Raw genomic sequence first — 19,650 nt, 5'->3', positions numbered from 1 at the left:
CACATCCTCAGAGAGTTGTACCTTGACTTCTCAGTTGAAGTTATGTCTTCCTACTGCATCTCACCTTGCATCCTCTGCATATATACGTACACATAGAACAACTGCCTAAGGTTCATATTCTAACTGCTTTGAGCAAAACTGACTCAGCAAAGAGTACTTAGATATGGCCTTCTGTGGGAAACTGGAATTTGAATCCAGGTTTGATTGATAGCAAAAGCAGTGCTCTTAATTGCTGAGATATTAAAAACAAAATGATAAGAAAAGTCACACTTAAAGGCAAATTTTTAAAAATTATTATCCCTTTTTAAAATTAAATTTATAAAGGTGACAATGGCCAGTAAAATTACATAGGTTTCAAGAGTACAGTTCTGTAACACGTCATCTATACATCACATTGTGGGCTCACCACCCAGAGTCAGTTCTCCTTCCATCACTATATATTTAACCCCTTTACCCTCGTCTACATCTCTTTTTAAAACACACATATATACAGACACACAAAAAATACTAAATCATAAACAAAAATAAACACTCAAATTTCATAAAGTGCTTTGAAGCTAAATGGTTATATATTCAACATAATTACTTTGGGGTAATTGGATCATTATTTTATCTCAGTATGGTATATAAAACAGGCATTGGGGGAGCTGAAGGAAAGTTTTATTTGTTCATTCATTCATTCATCCAGTCAATCATTTATTCAACACCTTATACATGCCAGACACTAACTCAGGAACTGAGGATAAAACAGTACATAAGCCCCACCCAGTTCCTTCCTTCGAGGAATTCACAAAGTAGTGCAGGACAGGGTCACAGAAGGACAGGCAGGGGCAGAGTAAAGAGCAGGAGAAGACAGAAAAACCAGAGGAGATGGCACTGACTCTTTAAAAGGTACTACAGAAGTTAGCCAGATGAGACCTGAGGGCAGGGTTGCAGAAGGGATGGATCAAAATATATGTAGAAAGTGACATTGGAAGGACTCTGTGATTCACTGGAAATAAGGGTTGAGAGTGAGGAAGAGCGATGCAGACTAGTGGACAGGTTTCTAGCTGTGTGACTGTTACACCACACTGACCCCAACTGAAATGATGAATATAGGAATTTATTTTGTGAGAAGACTTGCTGTGGCACTAATTAGTTAGGCTTCCTTTATCTACATAATAAAAATAATTAAAAATGACCCAAAAATGTATATATCACAACTCTTCTACAACCAGAAAGGCTAAGAGAAGCCTGGATATTGTCACAATAAAGCAAATGCAAAGAAAAAGAAACATAATATTGAGACTATTGTATAATTACTGTACCTTGAACATTATCCTATCTTGAATTTCATCCCTTAAGAAATACCTAATGTAAAAAGGAAAAGGGTTCAAGAAAATTGTCATGTGAAGTCACAATAAATTAATTAAGAATCTGGGCAAAATACCAAATAAAAGCTTAGAAATGAAATTTTAAAGAGCATAAGTGACATAAATAATATCAACTGAATTTATTGCTTCCTTACACCCTGTGGAAAGGAGTTAACTATTTGAAAGGAGAAGTATGATACTTTTGAGACAAGCAAAGAAAGTACCACTTCTTAACATGGGGGGAGGATACATTTATGAAACATTCTCTGAAGAGTTTGTAGAAGTATATTTATAGATTCCAGGCTGTCTAGTGTACGGCAGGTACAGCCAATATATGACTGTGACCTTCAAAACTGCCTCAAGAGCGGCTGGTTGGCTCAATTGGTTAGAGGGCAGTGCTCATAACACCAAGGTCACTGGTTCAATTCCCACCTGGGCCAGTGAGCTGTGCCCTCCACAAATAGATTGAAAAAAACAAACAAACAAAAATCCTACATCAAGCTCTCCCCACAACATGCTCCATGAAATTATAAGTAGCAGACATTCAGTTCTGTCCAAAATGTCCATGGAGACATTTGGTCCATACCAAATGGTCTTGATAACTGGTCCTGTCAAAAACGTCCACACTTAGAAAATGGCCCTGGGTTCAAACAGCCCCTAACATTTATGCATACTCTTGGTTCACAAGATTAATATATAAAAAAATACTATCATGTTTTATTGGTCCAATAATTGTATTGTGGCTGTACTGGCTATAATAACCCTTCTTGCCTCAGCAGTCTGGCACACGGGTTAGGTAGATGGCACATGGGTTGGCATGGACCAAATGTCTCTGTGGATGTTTTGTGGATATTTTGGACAGGCCCAAATGTCTTGCAAGGGAAATTATTGTTGGGAACAGACTATCAGACTCAATCAGAGTCATGCTCCTAGATTTCTAAGTGTAGCCACATCTCTTATATATTTTTCTTATGCCTATTGCTATTTGTTTTCTGACTAATTATTATGATCTCTTCTAATTCTTTTTTAATAATACAAGAATTATAATCCTAAATACACACTGTTCCAGTTTAACTTGTTTGCCTGTCTCTCAGTGGTATTACAAAGATAAATGAATTAGTCAATGCTTGTAAAACCTTGAAGACAGAAACCTCTTATTAAGAGTTAAGAATCTGGAGTGATCACTTTTACAATCCTCAAAACCATTTTTTAAAAACATCATTAATTAAAAACTGCTTTTGTTTTAAGGCAACTTCTTATTTACAGTAATAAAGCTACATGTTTCTGGTTCCCCCAAGTCTTTATTTCATCTTTATAAGGTATAATCCTGCTGAAAGCAGCACGTGGGGAGTTAATTGGTAAAAACTAAACTTGAAATAATTGCTGGTGTCATGAGTTCGTGAGAGCCAAGGGTCTAAAGCGTATAGGAAGCATCCATTTATTCAAGACGAAATCAATGGATTAATTATTAATTTCTATACATATTTTAACTTTGTTTTTAATCATTCAAATAATTTTGTGTTTATTGTGAAGCTTTCTGATAGGTGGGATAGTATTATTATTTTTAATAGTAGTAATAGTAAAGTGAGATCTGTGTTATTTTTTTTTCAAAAAGTAGATTAAATAAATCTTAAGTCAAATTATTTTCAGTTTATTTATATATGCCAGGTATTAACTTTGATAGGACTTATAAAATTTGAGAAAAATTACATTTTGTTTTACTTAAATGGATATTTCAAGTGATACTTCTAGGATAGTCCTAGGGTATTTGTGGCTTTCATCTGAAATACCTGAATAAATTATCTTATTTTCAGCACGATTTATATCTTAAATAAAAATGATTAAATGATCATTCTTATTAGATTATTTTTTATAGATAACTCTGAATAAATTTAATTTCTTAATTGGGACGGGGTGTATTCTTAGTTAATAATAGTTAATTGATTAACTTTCTTGAAACTGAATAAGGTCCAAGTAAAGTACATTCACCTACAAGTGCTTAGAAGAGATTATTGAGGTCTTACTCCTCTAACTAACTGTGAGACACACATTTTACAATCTTTTAATGGAACTAGATGGAGAATTATTTTTAAATTTTCAATGGTCCTTTCCTAATTTTTAAATGATACTGTATGGTTTTGGAGTCAGAGAGACTAGAAATTACATCCGGCTTTGGTACTTAGAAGCTGTGTGGTTTTATAAATCATTTAACCTCTTAAAGCCACAGATTGCTCATTGGTTAAGTCAAGACACTTCTTTAAAGGTTATCAATAAACACCAAATAACCAAATAACATCTGGACCTTCATAAGCACTGAGTCAATGATGGTTAACATTATATCATGTACACAAAGGTCTCTAGCATGGCGATAGTTCCTTAAAACTAGTTTCCTAAACAAAAATAACTCCTGTGTGATTCCTATTAAATAGCCAGAAATGATTTGCTATAGGATGTCTCTAATACCAGTGCAGGCAAATTACTTCTCTCATGGACTCATATCGTAATAAGATATTATGCTTCTGAGTAATGTTATGATGGCCTTGTTTTTGTTACATTGAAATAATGATAACTATTGTGTAGGAGAATGGAATTAGCATTTAATATATCGGGCATTATGCTAAGTGTTTTGCCTGTTTTTAGCAAGCATGAATTTTAAAATTAGGTGACACTATGATGAGAAACAAGGTACCTGTATAGTCACAAAAATATCTTGCAAAAAGATGATAATTACGAAAGGAAAAATAGTAACTTTACAGTGAAGAAACAAAATCTGGCAGACATCAACCATAAGCAGGTGACCAAAAGTTCACATCACCAGTGACAAGACATACTGACATCATGTACCTCCTGATATGATACACCATGAAGGACAAAATACCATTGCTGTGGTATTTGTGTCAAAAACAGAGACCTGCTTTATTCATAAAGAAACAAAGTTTTGAAGAAAAATCCCAAATCAGGGACATTGTACCAAAAAAACCCCACAACAACTGACCAGTACAGTCCGAAAGTGTCAAGTTCATGAAAGACAGAGAGAGAGAGACTGAGGAGGTCCCAGAGATTGAAGGAGACCAGGAGATTAAGCTAATAAATGCAATATCGGAGGTAGATTGGATTCTGGATAAGAAAAAAGGATGGTTTGGAGACAATGAACAAAATATGGATAAAGCCTATAGATTAGTCAACAGTGCAGTACCAATGTTTTCTTGGTATTGATAATTGTACCATTAATATGTAAGGTGTTAACACTTGGTGAAGCTGGGTGAAACTTCCCAGCTTATATGGGAACTCATTCAATAATCCTTGCATATTCTTTTTATAAGCCTGAAATTATTTTTAAAAAAAATTCACAAAAAAGTAATACGTTCAAGCCTCTAGTTGTAGAGCCTGGATTTCAACCCAGATATGTTTCACTTCAAAAACTCGGAGTCTTGACCACGATATCATTCTATCTCCCTTCTTTGATACTAGGCACTCTTTTCCTACATGTTATCAAACCTTCTGTAACTGTGTTTTCTACCTGCAACCTTTAATAGTGTCTGTCTTTCATGTTTTTGTTCTTAGTAGATGTAACGATTCTCTTTAAAATGCAGTAATAATGTCTGAGGCCAAAGTCAAATAAAAGACAAAATCTGAAACCGTACAGAGCAGCCTTCTCAGATGAAATGCTGGGAATCACAGGAACTAGACTAGTAATAACAGAGCACCTATGCTGGGCGGAGTCCTGGTAGGTGACGCCCACTGAGACCTGGTGGGACACAGCCTGTAGCCTGTGACGTCTCCCCAGGTGATGGGCACAGCCTGAACCACTTTTTGGTTTTGTTTTGCACATTTGGGGTTCAGACGCTTCCATTTCTTACCTTCCCAGGATAGATCCAGGGGCCTATTTTCTAACCTTCCAGAATACTTCTTTTCTTTTTTGACAATTCTCAATGGTAATTGCCTTCCACTGGTTTATTCACCTATTTAACTCAAATCAATTCACTTATAAAAGTAATATAAACTGAAAGATAGCAGAGGGACATAAATACGAGTATATGCCCATGTATGTATATAGCTATAGACAGAACAATTTTAATTCCACAACAAGCGACTATTAAAGAGAGAAAATGGACTACAGAGAGGCATATACATGTGGATAACAGCCATGCCAACTTCTTTTGTTATACTCTGAAGTAAGATCCTGCTTCTAGGCCAAAATTGAACTGTGTGTATTCCAGAAATAAAATTGCTGCAGCCGGCAGAGTAATTCATAATGCTTTTACCATCAAGGATTTTTTATAAAATGGAATTTTAACCAATTCTCACACCTGGGAGGAGTGAACAGGACATGGGTCATTAATCCAGTGACCAAAAACACTGGAAACCTAATTAAAAGACCAAACTGTTCATGGGAAGGGGTTAATCAATATGCAAATATACAGGCAAGCGCCTGGCTACTCCTTTTTGAAATAAAGTCCATCAATTGGATTGATTATCTGAGTTAGAAATTCTACCTGCTTCAGCACTTTTTTCGTAACAGAACTGAGAACTTCATTAACCCTGCATATTGAGTGACACTGCATGGGACTAGTCATAAAGTAGAAAACAAAGTGTAAACATTTTGCAGTTACCTGAGGTTCGCTCATGTGGCCTTGAGATTAAGTGAACTAGCACCGTATCTTTTGATCTCTTCCATTGCATGGTGCCCAGCAAACACTGGACTTACAGTACCTTGCCTATATTTGAATATTCTGAGAATTCTTCCAAGTAGTGATGTGCCTGTTTACCAGTCAGGCAGGGTGCAGGGCAGCAGCGGTTTAAGGGCACAGAGAAAGTACCACAGGGTTTCATAAAGAAGCCCCTGGAGGGTAAGTAGCGGAGCGTAAAGACCAGAAGCAGTCACTTCTGGATTTTTCACACTGCTCTGGAAGCAAGGCACTGGCTTCCACCATGTTTCTCGAGTCAGGGTGTATACAAGAAGAATTAGGGTTCTTGTTAAAATACAGGTCCCGGCTTGGTAGGTCTGGGGGTAAAGGGGCTGAAATTCTGTGTTTCTAATAACCTCTCAGGGCTGATACTCCTCCGGGACCCCACTTTGAGCAGCAAGACTTGATGTCATATAAATGGTTTTTGGCACTCTAAAACCACTGCTGTAGGGGCTTTGACAAGCGTGAAATGGATTAAAAGGATAAATAGACTTGATTCATCTCACTTCGCCTGGTAGCACTTACATGGTCTGAAATTTTCCATTCCAGGAATTGGAGCATAGCGGTAATTGCTAGCCAACCACCTTTAAAGCAATGATTTGCAAAACCTCTTTGCAGCCCTAGTACATCTAAGGGCAATGGCATTCTTGTTACTTCCTTCACCAGTGACCCTCAAACAGGGCAGGCAGGAGAAATACTCTATGGTTTTATCCTGTGCAGTCTGAAAAGGCCCTCCTTGCCTCAGTTGATTACAATCCCTCCTCCCTTCTTTCCTGTCAGTGGACAGTGACATTTTAAAGTTAAATATTTGCATGATGATTATTAGTATTAATGTAACAGACATCTATAACACTGTGCCAGCCACTGAGCTAAGCACGGTGCAAATGCTAAGTCACTTAATTCTAATGTCAACCTTAGAAGGTAGGTACTATTATCGTTTCCAGTTTATAGATGAGGAAAGTGGTTCACATACTCAGTGTCACCCAGCTAGTAGCTGGCAAAGTGGGAACTCGAACCCACACAGCCTGTTCATAAGTCCGTCGATTTAAACCCTATCGAGCTACCCCTCAACAGACGTCTTACAATTTGGAATTCAGTGCAGGCAAAGTACATCAGAAGAGCGACTAAATCATTCAAAACTTGATTACAGGTTGAAATTGAAATTAGGCCAAGTTCAATTTTAACTCCTCATCCTGCTCTGCTAACTTCTCTTTTCTTAATTTTGTATTTGGAAATAATTTCAAAGTAAAGTTACAAAAATAACACAAAGAGCCCCCTATATCTTTTATGCAGATTTCCCAATTGTTAACATTTTGCTCCATTTGCCAACTTCTGGATTTTTCAAGAGCTACGGAAATTGATGCCTCTAACACAGTTCTAAGAGCTGCTCCCTTAGCATACTCTACGGATCAATGTACAGATTCACACACCTGGGAGCAGGACTCAGGTGCCTCACCTTGGCCTACTTCTCGGGAGAGAATCTTCCTTGGCATTTCTTCTCAGATAGCTTCTGCATGACAAGAAATTCCTGGCACTTCATCAATAATTGAGAATGGCTGAAGGAGTTTCACTTCTAGTCCCATTGGCATTTTAACAGAGCACCTTCAGTGAAGAAAGAGACACCTACTCTCGGGCTAGACTCAGGCACAGCAGAAGTTCTGCTGGAAAGTCAATGTATAAACAAACCACGTGAGAGCATGACAAGTTCCCCAGGGTAATTATCTACAACTTGAGTGAGAAGCTGTAAGTTGGTAAGAAGAAACAGACAAAAAAATAAAGATACTGAAAATAAGTTTAAAATATTTAAAAACATATTAACTTGTCAAGGAATTCTCCATCTCAAAATGTTTTAAGTCTTTCATCTTTGAAAATTTAAGATTTTTCACAAGAATTAAACATACGCTTTTAGTTGTAGTCACTCTCAAGGAATATTATATTCTGTTTACATTTTGCTAACTTTTCTGTTATATAACATAATATTTCCTTGCAAGAGTCATGTGGAAGCTTAGTCATTTAATAACTCGAGGATGACAACATGGTTTGCACTCATGTTATCCAAAATTAACCATTGTCAAGTCTTTGTGGGTTCATGCAGAGATCTCAGAAAAGATGATTAAAAACAGGTTGGAGAAGAGAATCTTGGATGAGAGATAGGGATAAATGAACTAATTTATTCACCTGAGACATGGCTGTGGGGACCTATGTTAGCAGCTTTCTGATTAGGAAAACTTAATGTGAAATTCTGTAGGAGGGTTTCCTAGAAACCTCAAGTGTTTGCCTTACTCGTGACTTTAAACAGCTGAGTAGATATTTACCTATCTAGAATTATTTCACAGCCATCACTGGTAACATAGAGTGTATGAAATTACCTCCTATGGCTCTAATTTTATATGAAGAATGGCGCCCATCTTCCACTAACGGCACACTATGGAGAATTATGATTAAATGGAACTGAAATATGATGAACTCAGAAGTGAGTTTTAAACAAGAAAGTATGTTCTTGCCTTGGACAACTGAGTCTTGTTATACGTATAAAAAGTGATCGCTGGGGGCTCCATAAGGCTGCCATCTTCAACAATCTCCAAAGGCCTTTCCATGTCTAAAATTTGGTCCCTACATTCAGGGAGGGTATCAGCGTAGCTTAAGTAATTAGTAATATAAACATCTATTTATGTAATTAGATCACCAAAAGGGATTTACTAATAAACTCAGCCGCTGAGAAGGGCCTACAGAATGTTTAACCTGTGTTGCTGATGCCATCCGCAGGAGAGGGGATACGAGAACTTTCCATGCATTCACTGGCTTTGAAGCAGGTGAAGTAGCTCATTTCCCTGGCACCCAGAGGAACAGAACTCAGTCACTGTGATCTCACGTAAGTTTTGTGGAATGGAACAAAGGCAGGCCTTTCTTTTCCATAAAAGACCCTCAAATAATACTTTATTCGGGACAGACAATTATTCCCCAAATTGACAAGTGATGTCAGTACAATAACAGTAAAATGAATTAATTAAACCAAAATTAAGCTAGCGAGACATGTGCAGAAACAACTCATCCCAGTCTGTTATGAAACTAGAGGAAAATCCTATGAAGAAAGCCCCGTACGGCCAGGTTGATGAACCACGCATGCCTTACTTGAAATGAAGCAACTCAAAGGACAGAATGCAGCAAGTTTATTCAACCAGCAAAAATAAAAATAAATAAAAGCAACTTATTGTTAGACACTGTGAACAGAGATCAGACAGAAATGTGTGGTCTAGATAATAGCCTAATAGAAAGAGCAAATTAAATTGCCTTTCTAGTTAATCTGTTAGAAAAATAAGCACTTATCAGCAGATTTTCTGATGCACAGAAACAAATGAAATTGTGCAATATGAGCTAACAACTGACTAAAGTCACCATGGGCATCCAAATTTAGTTCTCCCAATATCAACATTATGCAAAGAAGAGTGATGGAAATATTTGTTGAAATGATGTTATTTTCCTGGGGGGAAAAACCCTCCAGAAAACTTAACTTTATAAAAATGAAGGCTTCTGTATATATTCAAGTTGTCTGAAGATCCCCAGCAAGAACATTCCAATTTTTAAATTTTTACAACAATCACCATAATCAAAAGTACAAAAGTTTCATCAAAAATGCTACCTGCATTATGACGCAGAGATAGAAAACAGAATTTCATATTCATTTGGCTGGGGGTTCTCATAGAAAGACTCAATCTTCCTACCACCATATAGAAAGATAAAAATTTTTAAGCTAAGGGTGTGTTTATGTCTGGCAAAGAGAACATAGGTGATTTCTTTGCAAAAAAATATAGACAGATATAATATAGATGTAAACATCTATCTATCTATCTAGAGAAATTCTTAGAGAGCACTTAAGAATTAACTTATTTTGTGGTTATTAATTTTTGTTGTAAAGAATGAGGACTCTCAAATAACAAAGCCTCACAACCTCATTTTTATTTGATGTTTTTAGTATCCTTTCATAACTATTTCATTTTTATTCTTGAGATAGCACTGGAGGCATGTTTTTCTCCTTTCCAGGTTATAAAATTGAGCTGCAGAGAGGCCAGAATCCAAGAAAATGAGTTTTGGAGCCAAGGTTTTGTAACTTCCATAACCCTGGACTGCTTCACTGGGACAGCAGTACCAAGTTGTGAATCAGAATTTCATAAACTGTAGTATCAGAAGGCAAAATAATTCTAATTTGACTGGCTATTGAATCAAACTTTGTGCCCAGCAATGAATTAGATAATATGATACAGAAGTATAGAAGGAAATCTAAAAAATGTGACATTTAAAGGTCTACACAGAAGGAAAGAAATAAGTACAGACTAGGTCCTAGGTTTGTAGTCAAAAACTTCTAGACCTGCAACCTAACAACTGTGCGACTTTCAATAAAGGACAAAAAACCCAATTAAGTACCAGGAGTTGAATATAAAGTGTCTGGCTCATTGCTTGCCATATGGTAGGGGCTTATGCAAATTTCTCCACTTTCCTTTATCTAGGAAGATATGCTCCTTCCTTTAATTTGTCAAAGGTAAAACCAGGTTTTAATGTGCTTTTTTTGCAATATGACTTCAGAAATGTTGTTTAAACCAAAAAGGACAACGGAGAGGTTTAAACAGAAAAGGACAATGGGGAAATCTGAAAGAATATGTAATCAAATTACATGTTCTTTATATACATATATATTTTATATATGTATAATATATATACTGTACATACACATATACACATATATAAGATATAAATACTAATAACTGTGGCTTACATTATAAAAGGAATGAGAAATCAGTGTGTTCTGGCATATAAAACCTGTGAATCAAATGATTTCTAAATTTTATTCTGCCCTGAAATTATAAGATATTATTATAGATGGAGAAAAGGGAAAACTCTTACTCTATTCCCACCCTCCCCCTCTCTCTAGACTATGAATCTAAGATTCCAAAATGCTGTTTGGACCACATTTATAAATGATGGTGGGGGAGGAAATGATATTTTTTAAAAAATCATGTTTTCAAGTCTGACACTTCTTTCTCTTCCTCTGACCCATTCTGAGGAAGCCAAGAAGTGGCAGGAAGCTGCATCTTCAGGAAAATCCATCTACTGGCTTTCTCACTCAACTCCTGCTTACCCAGGTCTGGGTTAGTTAGCCAACTGCCCCCAGGGCTGCCCCAGCGAGATCTTGCTTTTCTCTTCTGTTGCCTAACTTGTTGACAGATTACATGCCCTTGGGCATACAAATTACATTCCTTGGTGATTAGATTATAGAAACTTCCTACTTCCCTTATGGCTTAAATTTAAATCAAGTTTCCAGCCAAGTCACCAGAGAACTCCGATCAAGGATTATGACCATCAGCAAACCTAATTAATCAAGTGGATTTCTTGTTTCCCATTTGCCATTTTTCCTTGTGCTAAAGCCTGTCAGTGACATCATGGGGAGAGTAACTGTGGTTTGGTGTGTGTTTTGTGTGTGTTCTGTGGGTGTTGGAGGGAGGGTGTCTGCGAATATTACTGAGCTCCCTGGTACCTTAACATTACGATTCTGTCCTCATTTCTAGCAACCTGATTCTACGCAGAGGAAGGCATAATAGAAATAGAGCAAAGAGAACCAGGCAGGATTAGAAAGGTAAGGAGGCCAACGGAGGAAATATTAAAACATGTTTCACTCTCTACAATGTGGAAAAAGCATATTAAACAATCACACTTATGAAAGAAACAATGTTTGTAGAAAAAAATTAAATGTTCTATTAACTAAATGTCAAGATAGAAAACTTATTTAAATGGAGTCCAAGAGGCAAACATTTCCCCTGGAGAAAAGGAAGTGCTCATGCACTGTTGGTGGGAGTGCAAACTGGTGCAGCTGCTATGGAAAACAGTGCGGAGGTTCCTCAAAAATTAAAAACAGAACTACCGTACAATCCAGAAATCCTCCTTCTGGGTATTTATCCAAAGAAACCCAAAACACTAATTCAAAAAGATATATGCGGCCCTATGTTCATTGCAGCCAAGATATGGAAGCCACCTTAGTGCCAATCTATTGATAAAGAAGAGGTGGCACATATATCCAATGGAATATTACTCAGCCTTAAAAAAGAATGAAATCTTGCCATCTGCAACACGAATGGACCTAGAGGATATTATGCTAAGTGAAATAAGCCAGACAGAGAAAGACAAATACCATATGATTTTACTTCTATGTCAAATTTAAAAAACAAAATAAATGAACAACAACAACAAAACAACGGAAAACTAAGTAAGTAATAGTACTAAAGGGAAGCAGAGTTTGCCGCCCAAAATATGCCTTTTGGGATATTGATTACTTTAAGCTGGTTATTTTCAAGCAACTGGAAACTCAGGAAAAACCTTTGACTCCCTTACCTGCCTAAAAAAAAGAAATTTAGATAGAGGACCTGTTCCAGGAAAGGAGCTGTCAGCATAGATAACTACAGTTTAATATGGACTAAGTGCAACAGATGGGGCTTGCAATGTCTCTTTAATCAAAGCCCTCTCTGTTTCCTGTTGTTAAATATGACCCAGAAAACGTGTGTGTCCTGGGGTCTCATATTCTTATGTACACCTGTAATAAATTTGGTAATTTTCTCTTGTTACTCTGTCTCATGTTAATTTGATTATTCCATCCAGAAGAATTTAGGAGGGTAGAAGGAAATTTATTTTTCCTCCCCTACATTATCAATTCTATTATTGTAAATGGAAGTGTGTTCCTGGACGTGTGTGTGTGTGTGCGTGTGTGTGTGCGTGTGTGTGTGTTCTGTTGGGGGTGATAGGGAAAATGGGTACAGGACCGATTTCTAACTCTAAGAAATGTTTGATCATGGCTTAAATTCTCATGGAAAAAAAGAAACCCAGCTCTGATGATGATAGACTATCTAAAATAAAGGTTTCTATCAATGATACATATTTAAAAATCAAGGCACGGAACACCAGATAAATTACAAACACAAGCTCAAGTCTTTCCATTTGTGTTAAAGCCAATCTCTGGTGTTGAAAGGAACAGTGTTACCCCCAGACTTACAGTAGGAAATAACGAATCATTTACAGCATAAGCGATTTTTTTTTTTGAAACTACCAGAGACTGAGATCACAAGGCAACCAAGAAAACCCCATTCCAAAGAGAAAAACAAATCTTCAAGGAAAGCAGGACACAGGAACTGTCTCACCTTTGGGAGGGGACAGGAGAACTAGACGGTTGTAATGTAAGTGTGTAAGAAGAAATCAGCTAGCATTTTAAGATGACTTTTCTACCCCTGGTGGCCAACACCAGAATTGGGCCACTTTACGGAATCTCCAGTTGTATACACAAACATGCATTCTGCTACAAAATATACTTTACACGACTAGGCAGTGCAATACAGTGGGAAGACTTTCAAATGCAATACATTTCTGATAGACATTATCCTAGTCTAATCTTTCTCATTTTCTCTTCTTTTGAAGATCTGTTCTAAACCTGGCAGTTAATCATTTCTGTATCTGTCATCTTGCCTGGGGTTGTCAGAATATAGAAAAGGAGGGATGATGAAATTCAGCAAGGAGAAGTGGCTACTTCGCTTCTCAACCTCAGAAAAAATGTGCCGTACAATGAAAATTCAATAAATCATCATGGTGGATTATAACTAATTTCCTTCTTAACTGTTTGAAGTTGACTTCCTGAAATAGGAAAGTCTACATGTATATATACATATATATAAAAAATGAAGGCTGTGGCCAAAAATTTTGGTATTTTACATTTATCAAACAGTGCCTCTTTAAATCACTTCAGCCATTGACTCTTTAGATAAATAATGGCACAGCATTTGAAAGGGTAAAGTTGTTTTGTTTTCACTTTCTGTCATACAAAACTGAACAAGATATAGCTTCATCAGTGGTAAGATCACTGCTCTTACCTATGATAGCAAAACTACATAACTTTTGAAATGTTAAATCAGGCACTTATCAGAAAATGATTATCAAAACCTGCTGAGAACCCAGTGTGATACATTTTACACGCACGTCCTGAGTGTGGGCTTGACTGACTAGATTAACGATCTAGTTCCATCACTTACTAGCTGGAGACCCTTAAGCAGGTCACTTGATGTTTCCAAGACTCAGTTCTCTCACCTGCAATACCTGGATGGTAGTGATAGTTAAATCATAGGACTGTTTGTGAATATTGAAAAGCTAATCTGTGCGCTCATTCAGCCCAAAGGTCACGTAAGGTGAGCGAAAACTGTATTAACACCCTGTGATCCCCACCACACAGATGCAGAAATTGTCCCTCAGAGTAGTTACAGTATTTGTTTAAGGAACCACAGATGGTAAATGATGAGCTCAGGCTTAAAATATATTCGGAGGCTTCCAGGATTAATTTTTTCCTTTATATCACAGTTCATCACTTAGATTTATAATTTGGTCTACATGTGTTCTCTGAATCATAAATGCTTCTGGTTAAATCTTTCTTAGACCAAGAGTAATAAAGCCATGTAAAATGGAAGATACGAAATTAATGTAGTTTTTTTCAAAAATGTTCTCTAAAATCATGCATTACAAGAAAACTGAAAACCATCCAGATCAATCTCAACTTTGAAACTGCAAGTCATCCTCTTACCAAGGAAATTAATGGTTAATTTATTTAATTAATTGTTAATAGTGGCTTCTCAAAATATTTTTTCATTTTCTTTAATATCTTCTATGCAATTATTAATCTAAATTGCAGAAGTAAATATACTTAAAAAGTGATCATAAAACAACGTTGATATGCCAATTAAAGCAAATATTTGTTTACAGCAGAAAAAAAGAAACTCAAAATGTCAAGGCACTCACTGCAGCTTGCCGATGAGTATTGGACAGTATTCCGTGAATCTTCACTTTGTCCTTTTCCATTTGGTCTATGTTCACCCACAAATCCCGGCTGGCAGAATCAGATGGACCATATATCCGCGATATATAGTAATTATGATCTGTGTCCTCCTGTAATAAGAGAGAATAATGCACATCAAGAACAGAGAGCATGGATTGACCTTGGAGGTACTATGCTAAATGAAATCAGTCAGAGAAAAACAAGTACTGTATGTTCTCATATGTGGAATCTCAAACAGCTGAACTTGTAGAAAGAGAGTGAAATGATGGTTACCAGGAGTTGGGGTTTTGGGGAAATGGGGAGATGTCGGTCAAAGGGTACAAACTTCCAGTTATCAGGTGAGAAAGTTCTGGGGATCTAATGTACATCATGGTGACTAGTTAATACTGTATTATATACTTGAAAGTTGCTAACAGAGTACACCTGAAATGTTCTCACCACAAAAAGGAAATGGTAATTACATGGTATGATGGAGGTCTTAGCTAAAACTACGGTGGTAATCATTTTGCAATAAATAAATGTACCAAATCAACAAGTTGTACACCTGAAACTTACACTATGTTGCATGTCAATTATATCTCAATAAAGTTAGAAAAAAAGAAGCAATTAAGTCAACAATTCCCAATTTATATAATTTACAGTTATAGAGAGTTCCACTAAAAAGAAAAAAAAGTCAATTGTCAAAAGAGAAAAAAGAACAGAGACATTATCCCTAAAATTCTTAAAATACAAACAAAAAATGATCCTATGAAATTAGAAATGTTACTATTCTTCAAAATAGACAAAGGAGTTAAATAACCTCTAAGTGAATTAGATTTAAAAATATTAAATTAATAAGTCTCATTAGAAGAAATTGTTAAATTAAAAAGAAAAAAATACTTAGAGAAAACAGCACAATCTGTGTACAACAGTCTTTTTACTACAGTCATGTCAGGGATCTAATTGCTGCCCAAACAAACATGTCACTTTTGGAACTAACTGAAAATCTGAATCATAATTACTACTGAGTGACAACACATTTAAACTTCTCTAAAACTAGGGTTATATCAGGGCCTGCTTTTAGTTAATGATCCTAGAAATAGAGATAATACATTTTTTCTCTATAATTTGGATTATTAAATTTTACTTTTATTTGATTCTGATTGATATCACCACGGTACTTGTCACAGGATCTTTTATTTCAATTTTCTCACTCACTGAAGAGATTTAGTGTTTTAAAAGACAATGCTGCTGAGGAATACCCAGAAAAATCATATGATTCTTGACTAATTAAAATTGTAGTCGTTTTTTTTAAACCATGAAATGTAATTGTACTTATTAATTTGAGGAGTCTGCTAGATAGAATATATTTTTAAAACATTCAGGTTTCTGTAAGAATAATGTTTAGTGAATAGCGATATCACCACGATAATCACCACAATGATTTGAATACTAAAATTTGGAATGTGAATTTTGTATGCATTTATTACTTAAGTGCTAGTTAAATAAAATAGAATTCTTGATTTCCTGTCAAAACAAGAATCCCATATACCTTTTCACAAGTCATCAGGCTAGATATATATAAAACTGACTACAAAAAGGAAAGGAATATTCTAAGCAATATTCTAAACAGATTTTTGCCATATGACTAGAAGAAAGAATATGATCCTAAATATAAACACTGAGAAAAGTGATAAAATGTTAACAATGAGATTCAAAAATAAAGATCCTAGGTAAAACTCCAGTTAAACTCTGGGTATCACATATAAATTGTGTGTACACCCACGATGAAAGATAAGGACATTCTGCAGAGAAAGCAGAAAAAGAGGAGATACAAAGAAAGAAGCAGGAATAAGATTCCATGTAGCCCAAGAGAGCTTTGATATCCCAGTGGTTTTCTAGCACTCCTTTCAGATGATTAAGTAACACAGTAATTGTTTGGGTTCTAGGAGGGTAACGAGTACTGTGGTTGTGTCTCCAGCAGGTATTCAACTCCTCCCTGTAGCCTGGTCCTTCACACTGGAGACTTCCGAGGTGGGTACCCTCGTTGACACTGGGCACCAGCCATTCTGCATGTGTCATTCCAGTGGCCACAAGGGCTGGTGGCATCATGAACACACAATTAGTGGGACATCGAGGAGTTTTGGTAGAGAGGAGATGATTTCCCTTATCCTTATTGTTGAGATGTGTAGGTTTGAGACTTGGAACTACGTACTGCCACCACTTTCTGTCACGAGGAAACCCTGCCTGGGACAAAACTAACACAGATAAGGACATCACCAGAATCACTGCAGAGAAAAAGCCAGATCCTTGGTCAAGTACATGTATTTGTGACCTACTCCTGGGTGTGTTCACCTAGATGAACCATTAAATCTCTTTTATTGTTACAATCCCTTTAGTTGGGTAATTGTCAATCAAGAGAATCCTGACAAACAAGTTTCCCTAACTTGCAACCAAATCAAACCAAACCAAACCAAACCAAACCAAACCAAACCAAAAAAAAACTTGAGGAACATTGAACAAGGCAACCTTATTGAGAAAGTCATAGATCTGATAACTAACATATCCCATGTAATTCTGGTATTCTACCTAATTACACAGGAATGGAACCCCAATCTATCCTGCCAGAAATCATCAAATCTGAATAAAACATGATAATGACTCATTTAATTTTTCAATGAATCATATAAAAGGGTGGTTCTGGAGGAAATTGTCAATGAATTTAAATAAAAAATTTATTTTTTTCCCTATTGCTAGAATTATTATAAAGAGTTCAGCAATACTAAAGTCAAAGATGTAATCTTTAGGTGAATAATGGAACATTCTGTGATTATGCCCAAATCCCATAACTACCAAATAGATATTCTTCAAATTTCAGACTTTAACTATAGAATTCAATATAATTATTGCAATCAACATATCTAAAATGACTTTGGTATTTTCCTTAACCCCTAGAACTTTGTAATTAATCAAGACATAGTCGTGAAGTTAACATACAAAATAAGAGTATCATTATGCTTAAATAACAGACTATCTGCAAAAACATATATAATGTTTGCCAAATTACAATCACTGATACAGCTATGTGAAAATACACCTCATTTTACTTAAATCAGAGTTGCTTAAAACAATATCACATCTTTGCAAACATTGAAAAGCTAAAGACTAGAGCTTGGTGCTGATTTCTATAGCCCAAGCTTGCCAATTGTCATGGCAACTTTTATTCGAAACGGAAGACAATTTATTGTTTACCTAGAAATTTACAGACACACATTGTTCAATTCCAGGGAGACACGTTTGGTTCATTCAGAAAAGCCACAAAATAGTTGTCCAAAAATGTGACATCTTAGCACTATTAAATCATTCAAACCACATCTTGTTCTTTATAGGAGTAATGGTACTTAAAAAGATGTCAAAAGCCACTTCAGGCATAAAGATTTTCCTTTTCTTTTCAAAAGCAAACTATTTCTAACACCACAGAAAATAAAACAAAACACTACTGTGATATGCCTCATTGCCAATTCATTTAGAAAACCAACTGTTACTGAAAGTAGATGACACAGTAGGTAGCTATAAGTCCTATAAATCCATGCTTCTCAAACATGCCTGGAAATGTGCAGCTGTCAACAGAGGACATGCACCAAAAACCTACTTAATCTATTTGCAGATTGGTCTATCCCCCTATATCTTGTCTATGACTCTTTACAGGCATGCTTTCTTTCATTAATTCTTCACAGGAGTTTAAGTGACCTCCAAGAATGGAAGATTAGTTGAGTGTGTGTGTGTGTGTGTGTGTGTGTGTGTGTGTGTGTGTGTCAGAGAGAGAGAGAGAGAGAAATTATTGTGGAGTCAGATTATTGTGCAATACATAAAATTTGGGATTCCAGCAATTTTTCCATTATAAAAAAGTTTCCATTTTTCCAGTAACAATCTCTGTCACAGAGGAAACTGTCGTGCTATGCAGAGAGGTATGGCCAACAAAGCATGATATACTAATTTGCGATCTTCCAAAATGGTAAAAAAAACAAGGCTGTACAGTTCAATTCCGTGATTGTCTAGATCTCCAGGCATTTTGAGACATGTTGCTATGTGTTTAAGTTGATTCATTTATTAAACGAAGAACCTATTTTCTACCCGGATACAGTATAGTTTTATTTGCCCCTGGTAGAAAACTTTACTCTTTGCAAGACTGAACCTGAGAGAGTCTTCCCATGCTTAGCGTGGTGAGAAAGAAGAGGACAGAGAGAAAGGCTGGGGGCAATTTTGAGTGAATTTATAATATCCCAATCTATCTTTTATAAATACGAGCAAGAGATCCCAAAACAGGGGCCACTAACGAGGTACCCTGCCAACTTACACGTAGTCTTCAAGGTCTCCAAAACACCTAGCAAAAAATGTGTAATTGAAAAAGTTTTAAAATATGTATGAGCTTTCTATGAAAACACACAAAATTAGCATTAAAATTATGTAGCTCAAAGAAGATTTGGGTTGAAGTACAGTTTCTGCTTTTAAGTAAGGCCATTGTAAATTCTGCACTTTGCTCATGACAAGAGAGAATTGAATGAGGTTGTCTGTTAACGTGCCTTTCAGCCAAGGTTCTGACACCCTAAAGCCACTGAGACAAATAGAAAGCGATTACTAAGCATGGGGCAGAAGACTCTTTGCTTTGTTTAAGTGATACTCATCAAAAGAAATAAAAGTATAGTTTGAAGAGCTTGTACAAGTAGCCAGTTTTAGCACCCGTACAGTACGGCACCAATTCAGCAGGTATTTA

At 36.2% G+C, this 19,650-nt stretch overlaps 1 protein-coding gene across 4 annotated transcripts in view; it reads right to left on the bottom strand.

Moving 5' to 3' along the window:
- The window catches only part of PLXDC2 (plexin domain containing 2), a 389,290-nt gene that overhangs the window by 181,500 nt on the left and 188,140 nt on the right, over nucleotides 1–19,650 (bottom strand). For all 4 annotated transcript variants that reach the window (XM_033100592.1, XM_033100589.1, XM_033100590.1 and 1 more), the window contains one exon: nucleotides 14,861–15,007. In XM_033100592.1, coding sequence (XP_032956483.1) covers nucleotides 14,861–15,007 — 147 coding nt within the window. The remainder of the gene's footprint in view (nucleotides 1–14,860; nucleotides 15,008–19,650) is intronic.

Source organism: Rhinolophus ferrumequinum (genome assembly GCF_004115265.2).
Source record: "Rhinolophus ferrumequinum isolate MPI-CBG mRhiFer1 chromosome 5 unlocalized genomic scaffold, mRhiFer1_v1.p scaffold_110_arrow_ctg1, whole genome shotgun sequence".
In the NCBI taxonomy this organism is placed as follows: domain Eukaryota; kingdom Metazoa; phylum Chordata; class Mammalia; order Chiroptera; family Rhinolophidae; genus Rhinolophus; species Rhinolophus ferrumequinum.
This window is presented reverse-complemented; position numbering and strand designations above follow the sequence as displayed.